The sequence below is a fragment of the Xiphophorus hellerii genome, chromosome 16, assembly GCF_003331165.1.
Source record: "Xiphophorus hellerii strain 12219 chromosome 16, Xiphophorus_hellerii-4.1, whole genome shotgun sequence".
NCBI lineage: Eukaryota > Metazoa > Chordata > Actinopteri > Cyprinodontiformes > Poeciliidae > Xiphophorus > Xiphophorus hellerii.
Window position 1 is genome coordinate 20,953,841 of NC_045687.1, and position 14,644 is coordinate 20,968,484.

Here is a 14,644-nt window from a genome sequence, read left to right on the forward strand (position 1 = left end):
CAACCATTCAGCTGTGCAAGACGTCTGGTTGGACCTAGCTCCGCCTCCTTGGAGCTGCAGTTTCCACCTTTTGGAAACCTCTGCCTCACAGAGCACCCCTGACCCGTGACTCCCCCACGCAGCTCCTTAAGACTAGCCAGCAGCAATTAGCAACCACCTGGTGGTCCGCTTAGCTCATTATGGAAGCTGCTTCTCAGAGCAACGCTGGTAAAATCATTAAAGGGTTAACAGAGGAGCCATGTTATAACTTCCTGAAGGTGGAATTTCAGAAAGAGCAAGAGTTTCTTAAAGCGACATACGCCTGATTTTGAGGCATTAAATTACTAAGTCATATTTGATATATACACCATTTTTATAACAACTGAAGTCAACATACTTACTTAATTATGCAATAAAATGGCACTATGTAGCTGGAAAAGTCCTGATAAGCAGTTGGGCCACTGCCTGTACAGTGTATATAACCTGTTGGTTCCACTGCATGCAGATTAATTTTTTGCTTTGCTCCCCCTGGAGGACAGGTGCTGCCATTTCCAGCATGCTGTTGAAAGCTATATTCAGTCAGGTGATAATGTAAAACACAGAGTGGTACAAGAAGCAGATGGCTGGTGGTTTATAGTCCCTGGAAAGCCTGTAAAGGTGAGTTGTGAAGCATTTTGGATTGTGGGAAAGCTTCCGACATTGTACCAGTAGGTGGCGCCTCTGAGAACAGATAATTACCCCGAGAGGCTGAGCGCTGACTGGATTCATCATCTGCTGTCCGCTCCGCTCTCATTTTCCTCCAACACTGCATGGAGTCTGTTGATTTGTATTTTATAAGACTACACAGGCTTGACGTCTGAATCTGCCCTGCAGCCTCAGGAAAAGACGCCATTTATTTTACAAACATGGAAAAAGAAAGAAGATCCTCTCAACAGTTCGGAGCGACGGAGAAACCAAGTGAGTTTATCTGACTGGAATTTTTATTTTTATTTATATGTACTTTAATTTGTTTATTATTTACATACTTAAATTAAGAGACCAATATTTTTGAGTCACTTAATGTACTACAATGTCTGAAAAACTTTATTGGCTTATTGATTATTATTATTATTAATAATAAAGTAAATACTAGAAAATAATTTGACCCTTATTGCAGAGAAAATCTAAGGGCCGGTTTTTATTATTTTTGAAAATTGCAAAAAATTTACCGTGACCAATATTATCCATCATATAATAATTATATTTAACTGGCAGCTTGAATTCTAAACATATTTGAGGTTTTTTTGTTTGTTTTTTGTTTTTTTTCTCCAATTCAGTTCTGTGCTGATTACAGGATTGGATCAATGGTACTTTACTCTTTTACGGCTTAGAATAATTGCTTCTTTTAACCTGCAGTACATCATATACAAACATGTTTGGTGGTTTTATATCATTTGAATTTCTTGAAGAAAAGGGGGGCAGTGGGAGAAAAGAAACAAATGGGGAGACTTGAGATGTTTTGGCTCTGAAGTGTTGTCTTTACTTTCTATGAATACTAACTAAAATGTTTAGGTAAGTCTTTCTTACCAAAATGAAGTAGCAAATATGAGAAATTAACTATTATATTACACATTACATGTGCCACTAATATCTTTTGCTTGGTTGTTTGTTTCTGTTTTGTTTTGTCATGCCAAAAATGAGGATTTCTAAAGAAAATATAAAGAAGTTCCCCATTGTAAAATGAACATTGGTGACAATGTTGAAGGTAAAGCTTTTGAGTAAAAGGAGGGAAAGCACGCAAGTTAAATTAAGCAATATGGTATCTGATGATTTGCTCGGCGTGTGCGTGTTATTCACAGCTTGTCAGTGTAATGGTTATGCCTTTTCACACAAGGTCATGTAATTAGAGGCCAATCGGAGCGCTGAAAGATGGATGACTCATCGCTGCCGGTGAGGAGTAGGAGGCTGCAGGAAGGGGCGGCGCTGTTCTTCAGTGATATTTTGAAAAATGATGGAGGAAAATTTACTTTTTTGGGTTGTTGTTTTTTTACTGAAAGATACTATTTTTTTTTATACAAGAGAAGTACACAAAAACAAAAGCCCACCCAAAAAAGTTGAGAGAAACGGATTAGAGCGCAGGGCATTCTGGGTAAAAATTCTGGGTGGTGTTTTTGCCAAAAACAAACATTTTAATCTTGCAGCCACTAAAATTTGACGCCACTCCGTCATTGTTTAGATCTTTTGAAGGAGGACGTTGCGCTCACCGTCTTCTTCTTCGGAGGTTTTTGTGTCGTTTCCTTCAGTGGTTCTTGGTGCAGCGCCCCCCACAGGCGAGGAGGTGAACAGGTTTCTCGAAGGTTTGACAGTGCGAAAGTGAAACGCACCAGCTGAAAATGTAACATTTTCCGATTTTGAACCAGTGAACGTACCCTTAAAATCAATAGACTTTTGGACTCAGCACAGCATCAATAATAGGAACCGTTCAGTACTTGTGAGAAATATTTCCTGAACATTTATACTCATTAGTGGAACAAGATGACATTTAGAGATTGTTTTTCAACCTTCAAAAGTTGGTTTAAAGTTTTTCTCTTTTTTTTTTGTAAGCCACACCCACTTATGCTAATTCTTACACTACTAATGAGATCATATCCAGGCACTGTCATGGTTATATTTATAGTTTTGTATCTAAAAAGGCATGTTTTTTTAATGGAAAAAGAAACTGTACGTTTTATTCATTCTCTTGTTCCAGTTGAGGGGTTTGAGCAACCAGCACGCAGAACAGCACTAGCATAAAATGATGTAATCCGAGAGAAATGCAGTCCGACCCGATTATTTCTTGCCCTCGAGACACTAACACATTTCTCACAGTTTAAAACTCCTCACTTTTTGATTTTCCTTCTTGTCGATTCATTATTTCGTGTTGTGTTTTTTCCCCCCCTGCCTTTCAGCAGAAAATGTCATCTCGATGGCCGACTCCACGGCCACGGTGGAGGACATCGAGGGGGAGTTGTTCAAGATTGAGCGGATACGCGAGATCCTCGTACGAAGAGAATCGGAGCTAAGATACATGTAAAATGTTTTTGTTTATGCTAAGTAGATTAGCAAACATATTTGCAATTGTTTTACTTTTCCTCCGAGATTGCATTTTGAATCTTTATTGGTGTTATCTTTGGATCAGCAGTCATAAATGACTAAACAGTTTAATATGTTTTACACACTTTACTTCCACCTGTAAATCCCCTCCCCAAAAAAGCAGTGAAATTTGTTCCAACATGACAAAATATGAAAATGTTTTTGCATTCATGTCCCTCATCAATAAACACAAAATGACTTTATTTTTCATTCAGATTGAACAAACGTATTTACATGTGACTAAGTTTGTTCACAATTGGCCCCTTATTGTGAAATTGAGTTTTTTCAACATTAACAAAATATCGACAAAGTTTTGTGCACATTCGTAGTGGAAACTCGGCTACAGACAAATAATTTAAGTAAAAATCGTCCTTGCTCTCAATATTAATCTGAAACGATACACTGAGCTGTGGAAAATGGAGCCAAAATCTGCCTTAACTTGACCCCTGTTAAAGTTATCGGCTTGACGGACAAAATATGTCTTTGGTATCATTTCATCATCTACTTATTATTCCTTTGCTGCCTCAAGCACAGCAAAACATTGTGTTAAAATCCTCTAATTACCCCAAGACGGTCTTCGCTGTCCTTTGGGAAGAAGTCGTGAAGCGCCACAAGCAGCCATGTGCACGACAGCGAAATAGACTGTCGGCATTATTAAAACTGTAGCAAGCTGCCAGAACCCTCTCGTTGTTTTTAATTATTTTTTGCTCGTTTTCTGCAGAGATCTCATTATTTTTGACACTTTGCAACAGGGAGAGGGGGTTGGAGGCGGTTAGTGATTAGGAAGCATGTTGGAGTCGGTGTAATGGAGACACAACGTGATTGAGACAGTCTGACAATGCACCGCTTTTTTCTTTCTTTTTTTTTTTTTTTTTTGCTTTCTCTATGATTTTGGTTTTTGCAGGAACATTTCTGTGCCATGTAACTCACGTGGTGACACGTGTTTGTGTAAAACAGTCGGCTGTCAGACAAAAATCTTTTTACTCCGCTTGCCGATGTCAAGTAGCTGTCTCAAAATTTGTTAAAAACTTCCTTCATTTTGTTTCCTACAATTGATACCGATGTTGATAGGAGGGTTACTACAGTTTATTCCTGCTTAAAAATCTTACCACAATATTTAGTTGTATTTGTTGCAACTAGGGGCGGGTATTTATTGCATTGTTTATCGTCAAAAATTTCTTGTCACAATAAGAATTTTGATTTATCATTGTCACAATAAATTTCAGCTAATGTTAAAAAAAATTACTAAAATTTTATTTTTACTATGTTCTCCTCTGTATTCCACAAGCGCTTCCATAAATATCAGTAAATTTGAAAATATGATTAAATTTGTATGTGTAGCTTGGGGATATAAATCACACTTCTTTAAGTATGTGACGTCCTGAAGGAGCTTATATCAACATGCCGGTGTTTTTCAAGAGCAGAATTTATGTTTGAATGCGGTGCCATGCATTCACATAAAAAAAAAGTAATACAAGTTTTTTGTCATTATTTTTATTGTTATCTCAATTGCACTACAAAATATTATGATAAAAGTCCATATCGTCCACTCCAAACCGCAACGCTGCTAGCTTGACAAAAGTGAGCAAAAAGTATTTAAAAATTACGGAAGTTGTTTTGACACTAAAACAATCTCGGAATAAAGTCAGACGTGGCGTTATTTCATGTAAACACCATTAATCAAACTCAGCTCATGTGTCTTGAAGCAGAGGTTAGCCTGTGATGTCTTCTGAGCTGTTAGCAATCTTGCTTTGACGCTACGTAACGTTTAGCTTTACGTAGACGATGTTCGGCCAGGGCAGCATTCATTTTCATTTTAACTAAGTCAGTGTCTTACAAAAACAAAATGCGGTCTAAAAATAAAAGGGACAGATTAATAAAAGAAGCACTTCACTACAGCAGTTAGCGTCTGTAGCTTAGCTGTAATGCTAAGCTATGTGGGTGATTCTCTGAATTCGGTGCATTTTGGGGTCCCAGGTTACTAAAACATATACCACAAGAAATTTTGGTTTTGAACACTGCATCTATTGAAGGACTCTTTGAACCTCCAAGAAAATATGTCTCCCCACCTTATGCATGAAATCCCAAACATTAATATGATTTTTTTTGTTACTTAGGTTGCTTTAAATTCAACCTCATAATAGGACAATTTCATTCCTCTATCAGCAGCAGCGCCGTAAAGGGGGGGAAAGTTAGGACAATTCCAAGGACCCTTGACCAACAGGGGGCCCTCCACGTAATAGTTTTGTTTTTGTTTTTTTCTTCATGAAAATAGAAAAACAATTGGGGCCTTGTCAATTTTTATCAGTAAAAAATAATTGTTACCACTCCCAGACCAAAAGGCACACATTCAAATTTACACTGAGCCTCACCCAACCTTTAATCTGCATGAAACGGCTCCTTCCTGCTTAGCGGTAACGGTGTTCAGCAGCAGTCAGTAGAAGACAAGAAGGACTGCAGCGGTTACTATGCCGCCAAGAAAAATAATAAAGTCAGGTTTTCAAAAGGAGGGAGAGAGGAAAAAAGACAAGAGTGTCAATTTGTAGCCCAGATTTTCTCAAAGAGAGCGGGGTTGACTGTGTGAGATTATCAACCATTTAGCATAGTTAGCTTAGCTACAGAGCGTTTGCCTCCATTTCATTAGCATTTAAAGAATGAAGGAAAAAAAATCTACCAACATATTCATATATTTAAGTTGCCCCTGTACCTTTTACCACGCTTATTAGATGATTCAGTCAGCAGCAGCTCTAACCCTGATCCCAGAATTTAAATAATCCCTCCTCCCTGTCCCAGTGAAAACGGTGAGCAACACTGTGTTCAGAGACAAGCTAGTTAGCATCATTCCAGGGAGTCTATGTAGATTTTTCCTGTCTCACTGCTCTTTTTACAATTACACAACAAAACAATATATTTATTAGTGACAGCAATTTAAACAATATTTATAAAATTATAATAAAAACAGCCTCTTGTCAGTCCAGATAGTCCTGCCTTAGCTTGCATTTACATTACAGATATCTGTTGCCACGTCCCTCCTGACCCGTCCCCTCCTCAGAGAAATTAAAGCTGCAGTATGTAACCTTTATTAACAAAAAGTACATATTTGTTTAAGACTGTCAATATGTTGAGATTATATGATAATAATTTAATTCCTCTGCCTTCTCCAAGTGCTCTCTAGAAACAACCAGTCAGAGGCATGAGGTGGGGTTTAGCGCAGTCAATCACAATCTTTAGCCGTCAGTTGAAGGTCAGGGAGGAGCTGGAGGAGATTCAGCTTTTCGCAGATTACCTGTCTCGTAACAAACTGTCATGACAAGAAAGCTAGGCTGTTGCATGCCTTTAAAATTGTTTTTTGCTTTTTATGGGTCAAATAGACTCAAGAAATTGTAACAGCAGGGGGGCCCAATTTAATTTTTTGTCATGGGGCCCAAGTTTCCTGGCGGCGCCCCTGTCTATCAGTATAGCTCAATAACATAATTAAACTAATTCTTCCAGTTCCTTTGAGATCACCTTGATTAAAAAGACTTGTAAGTATATTTTTATTTGATTGTGAATCATAATAATTAAACTGAGAGGTGGAATATGGCAACATGATGTAAAAGTGCTTTTCAATAAATCATGAAAATACACTTTAATATAAATATAAAATCAGGCTTCTTCACATTTTTTGTCTCATTCTTTAAACTTTGCATACAGTCCAACAAAGATTAGTTTAATATTTGCTGTTATTATATTAAAAAAAATCATAACAATGTATCACCTAACGGGGTTTGAACCCAGTGTAAACCTTGACCAGACTGTAACGCGGTTGAGCACTCTGGCTGGCTTAACAACAGTCCAACCTTTAACCCCGTAACAAAACCTGTTTTTGTAACGGGGTTGAAGATTTTCACTAAAAGTTGCCATAAGTTCACATCAGCCAGAGTGTGGAGCAACATATGATGATGAAGACAAGAAATTAGAATATTTTTCAAAGACAATTCTTTAGTTTTTCCCCAAACAACAATAAATATCATTTACTTGCGTTACAGTGTTGAAAGGTTGAGCTTGACGACGACGATTTATGGATAAAAATAATCAAATATAGGCAAGAAACTTTCCTAACTCTTAAATCTTTTTGCAGTGTGAGGGAGAAAAGACTTAAGTGATGTCACTTCCAGGTTGCTGAGGAAATTGGACTGAACCATTATTTATAAAAAGGAGGGATTGGTATGTTATTAAGGGGTTGAACAAAACTGGAGGGACATGATTAGAAAGTGTTATTTTATAAATAATCCATGCATTTTTCTCATATTTCTTTTATTTAGGTTAAAGTATACCTATAAAAATGTTTATATCAGGGGGAATAACTTGCAGTTACTGGCTATTTTTATTGGTCTTATATTCAGTGAAAACTTAACATTGGTCAGCGGGGACATGCTCATTTGGCTGACCTCTACGCTTCAACAGCCCATAAAATTATTCAAAACATAATTTTTAAAATATATTTGCATGTTACATTACCAAGACACATGGATATTTCCATTTCTTGATTTTTCTCAAACAATGTTGTTTGCATTAGATGCAAATCTTTGAGATAAACCTGTGAGACACAAAACGCACCGAATTCAGAGAACGACCCATGTATGATTCCAAATCACATGCTGAAAACAGAATTCAACCAACTGCAGAAAAATAATAGCAAGTAATATAATGGTCGTAAACATTTTTCTGCTCATGTCTAACATGGTTATCTTTTAATTTTTTTGTTTTTGGCTCAGGATGGACGACATTCAGCTCTGTAAAGAAATCACAAGGCTGAGACAGGAGCTGCAGAAACTTGTCACAACTCCAGGTAAATTGAAAAAGATGTTGTCCTTTTTTAAATCTCTTTCTTTGTGCAGTAATTTCACACATTCTTGCCGACCCACTCGCGTCTTTTTCACGAAAGGCTTCCAGCTAATAGAGTTTTTGACTTTCTAATCTCTTACGAATTTCTGTGTCGCTGTAAGCAGAGATTACATTTGGAAAGTGTGTGAGTCCTTAAGCGCGTTCCACAGACGTGATTGTTTTTGAATTCGAGCCAGATTTCTGTTTTTTTTTTTCATTTCACTTGATTTCTGATTTTCTTACGTTTTGTGCCTCAAACGTTTCAGACCAGTAAAGAAATTCCTTAAGTTTTGAGTTATGCCTTTTGATAGCTCAGTAAAAGTGTTTGTTTTTTTTATATGAAGAAATCTCTGCTATTTCAACATTTCAGATCTATATCACTAATCAGTGGAGCCTTTTGTGATCCGTTTTCAGTCTAACCAAATGATATTAGTTAGATTTTGAAACGGGAACAATAAACTATTTCAAACGGTAGTGGAAAATATGTAAATAAAAAAAACCTCTTTTTATTTACAAGCTAATCCCAAATCATCTGTAGTTTTCGTTTGAATGCCTGGAGCTGTTTGGGACGATGAAGTCCGGCTTGTGACTGTTAAACAGACAATGACAAGTCCACAGAAGACGGAGGGAAGGAAGAGGAACTGCTGAAGCGGATAAACAAGCTGGTGGAGACCAGAGACTTCCTGGTGGACGATGTGGAGTTTGAACGGCTCAGGTGAGGCTCACGAACCAACAGCACTTTGAGTTTGCAGACAGGAAAAGCTTCATTATGAAAGCAGAAGATCACAGTTGACAGAGGAAGATGTTTAGTTTAGACAGGCGATTTCACTAATTTCAAGTTTTTAGTATCTTGGCTCATTTTGGATCACTCTCGTGGTGACAGAATCTATCAGAAAATGCAGTGAAATGTTTGATATAAATGACTTTTTCCCTGTGTAAAATACCTATTTACTTGGACTCTTTTTTTTTGTCCCCTCTCTTCAAAGCTATTCTTTGTATTATGTTCATGCACTTCATTCCTCATTAGTCGGATCCTCTAACTGCTCTTGCTAAAGTATTTTATGACCTACATCATAAAAAATGATGGGTCGAAATCTTCAATTTTGCAAAAGAACGTGAGATTTATTACTATTGCTATTGTTACTTGGTGCTGTGATAAATTGATATTTTGCAGAATTGATCTATTTTGTAGCACGTTGCATTAAATAAACGTGGTATCTGAGCAAACAAAATTCAACAAACAAAACGGCTCAAAGAGAAGACTAATCTGAGCTGGGGAAAACATGTTGACGTCAAATAAAAGTGGCCCGAGAGTGAGACCTTGAGGAACTCCACATGTGAGATTCAAATTCAAATATACTTGAAAACAAACAAACAAACAAAAGTATATCTGAAAATGACTTTGAATTTGAATTTGAAATTCACATGTGGGGTTCCTCAGGGTTTCATTCTCGTCCCTTTTTTATTTAAAGTCAACATGTTTTCCCCAGCTCAAATTTCTTGTACTATGGTGATGACACACAATCTTATATGTCTAACAAGACAATAATGGTGGGACTTAAGGGTCTTTGACGGGGAAGAGCTGTTCAAATGATCCATTTTTTTAAGAAAGGGCCATTTTATCTCTAACTTAGTTTTATATTAATTGTTCTTGAGGGCGATTTTCACGCAAAAAGGCTAAATCGTCTGTATAAAGTAGAATACTGCAAAATGTTCCTGCAGAAAAAGTAGAAATTTTTTGATAAAATCTAACATTTCAAAATATAAATGTCAAAAATTTTGTGTTGTGTAAGTTTTGATCTTTTGTTTGACATTTGTTTATTTTGTGGGGTTAAATCAGCCGTCAGCCCCGAGAAGACGGCACTTGGTGTAAATAAATGACTTTGAGTGACATTTAAATGTTCGCTGGGACGCTTCATAGGCTGCGTGTGGTGAGTATTTACAGCAGAAATAAAAATGCAAAATGAGAACAGAGCTTGTCCTGATTCAGCATTCACAGGATTGATTTGCCGGTCCGGTCTGCGGTAGTTTACCGGTGCATGAAATGAAGCATTAAAACCGTGTCGTAGAAGAAGTGAGGTCCAGAAAATATTGTCTTCTTCAGGGAAAGAGAGGAAGACAAGGAGATGGCAGCTTTTCTGGAGTCCAAATTTCCCAGTTCTTTGGCCAACAAAGGTGAGTTAAACAAGTCACTGAATAAAACTGCTATGTGAATTTTACAAAGTGACTTAACGGGGATTCTGTCAATACACTGAAGAAGTTGCATTTGATCACAAGAAAATAAACATGACATAAAAACTTTTAATACATTGTTTTCCCACTCATTGCGTCTTTCTCTGATATCACGCAGCTCTACGGGAAGTTACATTCTACAAATATAGATATTCAGATCTCGTGGGTAATAACTATTTCCCGTTCTTTCGCCTCGTTCAGGTGCTCTGCGAGATCGAAGGGTTGCGTCACAATCCCAGCAGACACCCAGTCCGTTTCTCACTAAAGCCGGACTGACGCTGCTGAAAGACTGCTGCGGCTTCACCTGCTCCGTCATGTGAAGCAGTAAAACACTGCATGGGTGTGTGTGTGGAAACACAAACGGGACTCCTCAGTGTTTTTACGTATCCGTTCTGTGGGTTTCCTTTAATGACAAATGATTCTGTAAGTGTTCAATCCTCTTGAGCGTTTCCCGCACCACTGCTACACTGGAGTTTCATGGACAGAAAAACAAAACGTCAAGCATGGTTGCGACATGTTTGAATGTTTGTACACATAAAACGTGAAGAGTGTGGTGTGCGTTTGTTTTCAGCAACTTTTTCCTGCAATTGGAGTTGACCAACTAACACAAGTTCAGTCAAATTGGATGGAAATTGGACCAGATTTCAGAAAGTGCTCACAGGGGGCAGTAGCCCGGGGCGCCATTTTTGTGGGTAATTCAGGAGCGTCAAAAACTTTTTCTTTTTTTTTTTTTATCAATGTGTATTTTGCAAACGTTTTACTTTATATAAAACTCTTAGACCCACATCAGGTGAGTTGTATTAATATTTTGGGGATTTTTAGGAAAATAAACAATTTTATGTTTATTGAAAGTCAAGTTTAATTGTGTGGCACATTTCAGCAACCAGTTGTGAAACACGCAATACGTAGACAAAATGTAGCAATCAATGTTACATTTTGTCAAATGCCATCATCAAAATCAACAAGTAAATACACACAAAATGTGTTGTTATGAATCTAAGGCAACTGTAGGTGCACTTGCCAATCTACATGTTGCTCACGTCTGACCAGAGCGTTGGCTTCTAATCACCTAAATAACTCAGAACAACTTGTCCACAGCATGAAATTCAATAAATTCAGTGCTTGTAACCTCACACAATGTGAAAAAGTTAAAGGGTTTGTTTTTTAATACCTTTGAAAATTACTGTATATTTGGTCTGCAGTTGGTTTCTATAAATTGCTTCCTTCACACAATCTCTTTTAGCATAAGTGATGCTAGCTGGCTTCATTACTAATCATCTCTCTTTCCAGTTAAAGTGACTGGATTTGATTATGGCTGCTCTGGTGGTTTAATTAGCCCATCTGTAATGTATCGGACGGAGTAAGTGTAGATCCCTTGAGGGAGGAAAATACTCTTGCCAATCTTAATTTCTGTTGAGTGACTATTAAATTATAAGAACCAATTCTGTAACTGGTTATAATTTCATTTATTTGTGTATATGCACCCTAGTCTTTGTTTTTACAAAGATCAAGTGATGGTTTAAATGAAATTCAAGCGCGGTGATGAACCCAAAATTAACATCTGTGCATCGTTTTTACAACACAGGGGGGTTTCCAGATTGCGGCGCAGAGCCCATTTGTTGCCCTACGATTGATTTAGTGTGGACCCGGATCCTGTTCTTGTTGCCATTAACACAAACAACAAAAATGCCTGGATGGAAAAATTGGAATCACAAAATGTCTACTCTATTAACCTTTTAACAATGGTTTTACCAGCATTGCATTGAGAAGTACTGTAGCTCCTATAATAAGCTGAGTTCCACCAGGTGTTTGCTAATTGCTGCTGGCTAGTCTGAAGGAGCTGAGTGGGTTGCCATGGAGATTCCAGGATTTCTCAAACATGCACGAAAGAATCAAAGCAACACTCCAGGTATGTTTCTGATGAGGGATTAACATTATTACAACATGATGTGAAGCTCAAAAGTTGATTTTATGTAACACTGTGCCTTTAAAGGAGATTAAATAACACTAGGACTAAAACCTTTGAGATTTTTATCTTTAAAAATTTTAAATTATCCCTCCTGACTATTTGACAAATGTGCCACAGCTGGTGGTGTATCGCCAAAAATCCAATTAAAATATATCGAATGTGTTTGTAGAAAGATAAAAAGAAACAAGTAAAAACGTCCTCTGTGGTCCTACATCTTCGCTACCATGACGACAGGATCGGGAGGTGTTAGCTGCTCTCTGTACTGAGGATGAAAGCAGATGGTTTCAGCTCCGACTCTGGCTCTCTCGCCCCTCCGACCTACTGGTGACTCACGCTGACAAGTAACGGCTTAATTGCGCCACGAGCCGGGATGCCATCGAGAAAATTCTTTCTAAAAGACTCTCCTTCTTTCGGCCTCTAAAGTTCCTCCTTTCTTTCCCCTCCCCCCTCCACAGTGTGTTTTGTTGTTCTTTCATCGTGACAGGTGCTACACAGACAGTTATACGGTCAGACCATGCTAATTGGAAGCGAGTAAGGACACGGTTTGTTCCTGAACACAGCCCTGGCTTGACAGTTCCAACTTTGCAATTTCTTCTTTTGTTGCTGTTCAATAGGATTTAGTATCAAAGTTCTGCTGCAACCTAAGAATAATTTCCAGTTCTGGGCGATATATTACCCTATATGCTGTATATATTAGAATAGAATAGTCTAATATACTCTATCTATTCCCTGAGCTACTATGTCTCTCCGAATGATTAGCATAGCTACTGATTCAACCTGACCAAAAACAACCAATCCGAACCAGGAGGAGTGTCTTAGCTCTGTAAATCAACCTCATGTACTCACTGCTAAAAGTGCTAATGGCGGAGAAACAACTTACCATTACAGGAAAACCGTTCATCCACCATCAGTGGTGGACATGCTAACTAGCTTTAGCATTCACAACTGCTATGAGGAAGAAGTTGCAGCATAGCAGAGAGCAAGGGGGAAGCTGTACATAAGCATGACTGACAGCACTAAGACCCACCTTCTGACCCTGATTGGTTATTTCTAGTTAGCACTGGGAGAAGGCAAAGGAGCTCGATTTTTTTCGGAGATTTTCTGTCTCATGCCATACTGTCACGACCTTTTCAATAAATCTGTAAAAAAAAAAAAAAAAATGTTTTGTTACATACAGCATCTTCAATAAAGGCCAGTGCGCCCCTAGTCCGCCACACAGAAATTTTTATCTGTCATTTTTCCACAATAATCGAACTAAAGATCCCAGAGTATTCTTTTTGTCACACTAAAATGGCAATAATTAGTAAGAAATTATGCATGTGCCATAAATGATCATTTGAAGATATACAGTAGAAAGCGGAAGCAGCTGAACAGGTCTTCTAAACGTGGACAACTGCGTCACCTGCTGGTGATGGCAGTGAAGTGTATCGGCAGTAAGAGTGAACCACCGTTTCTGAGTCATTATGATGAAACACAACAAACCCACCAGTTCTTCTCTGACACCAACGCCGTCCATGTTTGGGTTTTACAGACTGAACTGATTTGTGGCGTTAACCTTCAAAAGCATTTCAATCTGGAATATTCTGCTCACTCATTTCTTGTTTGTTCCCCCCCACTGATTTGAGTGAGCGATAGTGGAAAAATTTGCCTCAGGTAAGTTTTCACTTTTTCATTTGGAACGTTCTTTATTTGGGGCATATTTTAGCAAACACGCCCCACAAAGTGAAACAATCCCCAATGTGAAACATTCCAGAAAATCACAACTTTTGTGATTAAAAAATCAATTCTGTCCGATCGGATGACTCAAAGTAGAACAGCTTTTTCAGCAACTCCCTCCATGGGCGTACACTTACCGTGATTAAATCACGATTAAGTCAAAGTTGTCTAAGACACGTGACAAGATCAGAGAGTCACACTATGTGGCAACTTATTTTGCACAGAGTCCTACATACAACAATGAAGAAGTATTACGAGAGAAAAGTAATAATATTACAACTTTATTTTCATATTATGACTTTGTACTCGAAATATGACTTTATTCTCGAAATGTGATTGTTTTTGTTTTCTTGTATTATTTCGATTTTATTGTCGTAATTTTATTAATTTAATCTCGTAATTGTATTTGTTTTTTTAATTGTTTCGCGTGGCCCTAAAACTCCGTCGCGTGATTGTAAAATGGGAGGCAGTTTTCAGAAAGTATGGACTGCATTTTTAACAAAACCTTTCCTAGTATGGTCCAATACTCCGTCGTTCGGTTATGCATTACAAAATTACATTTTTTAATAAATAGTTTCTTTTCTATTTTTTTCTTTATTTCGGTGGTGAGGATCTGAAAATGATCCTGAGATTTTTTTAGCATACAGCATACTGTATGCTAACAGCATACTGTATGCTAACAGTATACATAACTGCATACTGTTAGCATACTATGTATACTGTTAGCATACAGTATACATATATAACTGTATGCTGTATACAGTTATGTAC

The 14,644-nt window shown here is 37.7% G+C and overlaps 1 protein-coding gene across 2 annotated transcripts; it reads left to right on the forward strand.

Moving 5' to 3' along the window:
- The first annotated feature begins 339 nt into the window (after positions 1-339).
- Positions 340-11,630, forward strand: LOC116735141 (bMERB domain-containing protein 1). 2 transcript variants are annotated; one of them, XM_032586783.1, is made up of 6 exons: positions 340-936; positions 2,910-3,027; positions 7,848-7,921; positions 8,557-8,671; positions 10,061-10,131; positions 10,390-11,630. In XM_032586783.1, the coding sequence occupies exons 1-6, from the start codon at positions 885-887 to the stop codon at positions 10,506-10,508; spliced, it is 549 nt and encodes a 182-aa protein (XP_032442674.1). In that variant the 5' UTR covers positions 340-884; the 3' UTR covers positions 10,509-11,630. The 2 variants fall into 2 exon arrangements, with proteins under 2 accessions (XP_032442674.1, XP_032442673.1); XM_032586782.1 differs by having other exon boundaries at positions 345-936; positions 2,907-3,027.
- The last annotated feature ends 3,014 nt before the right edge of the window (positions 11,631-14,644 follow it).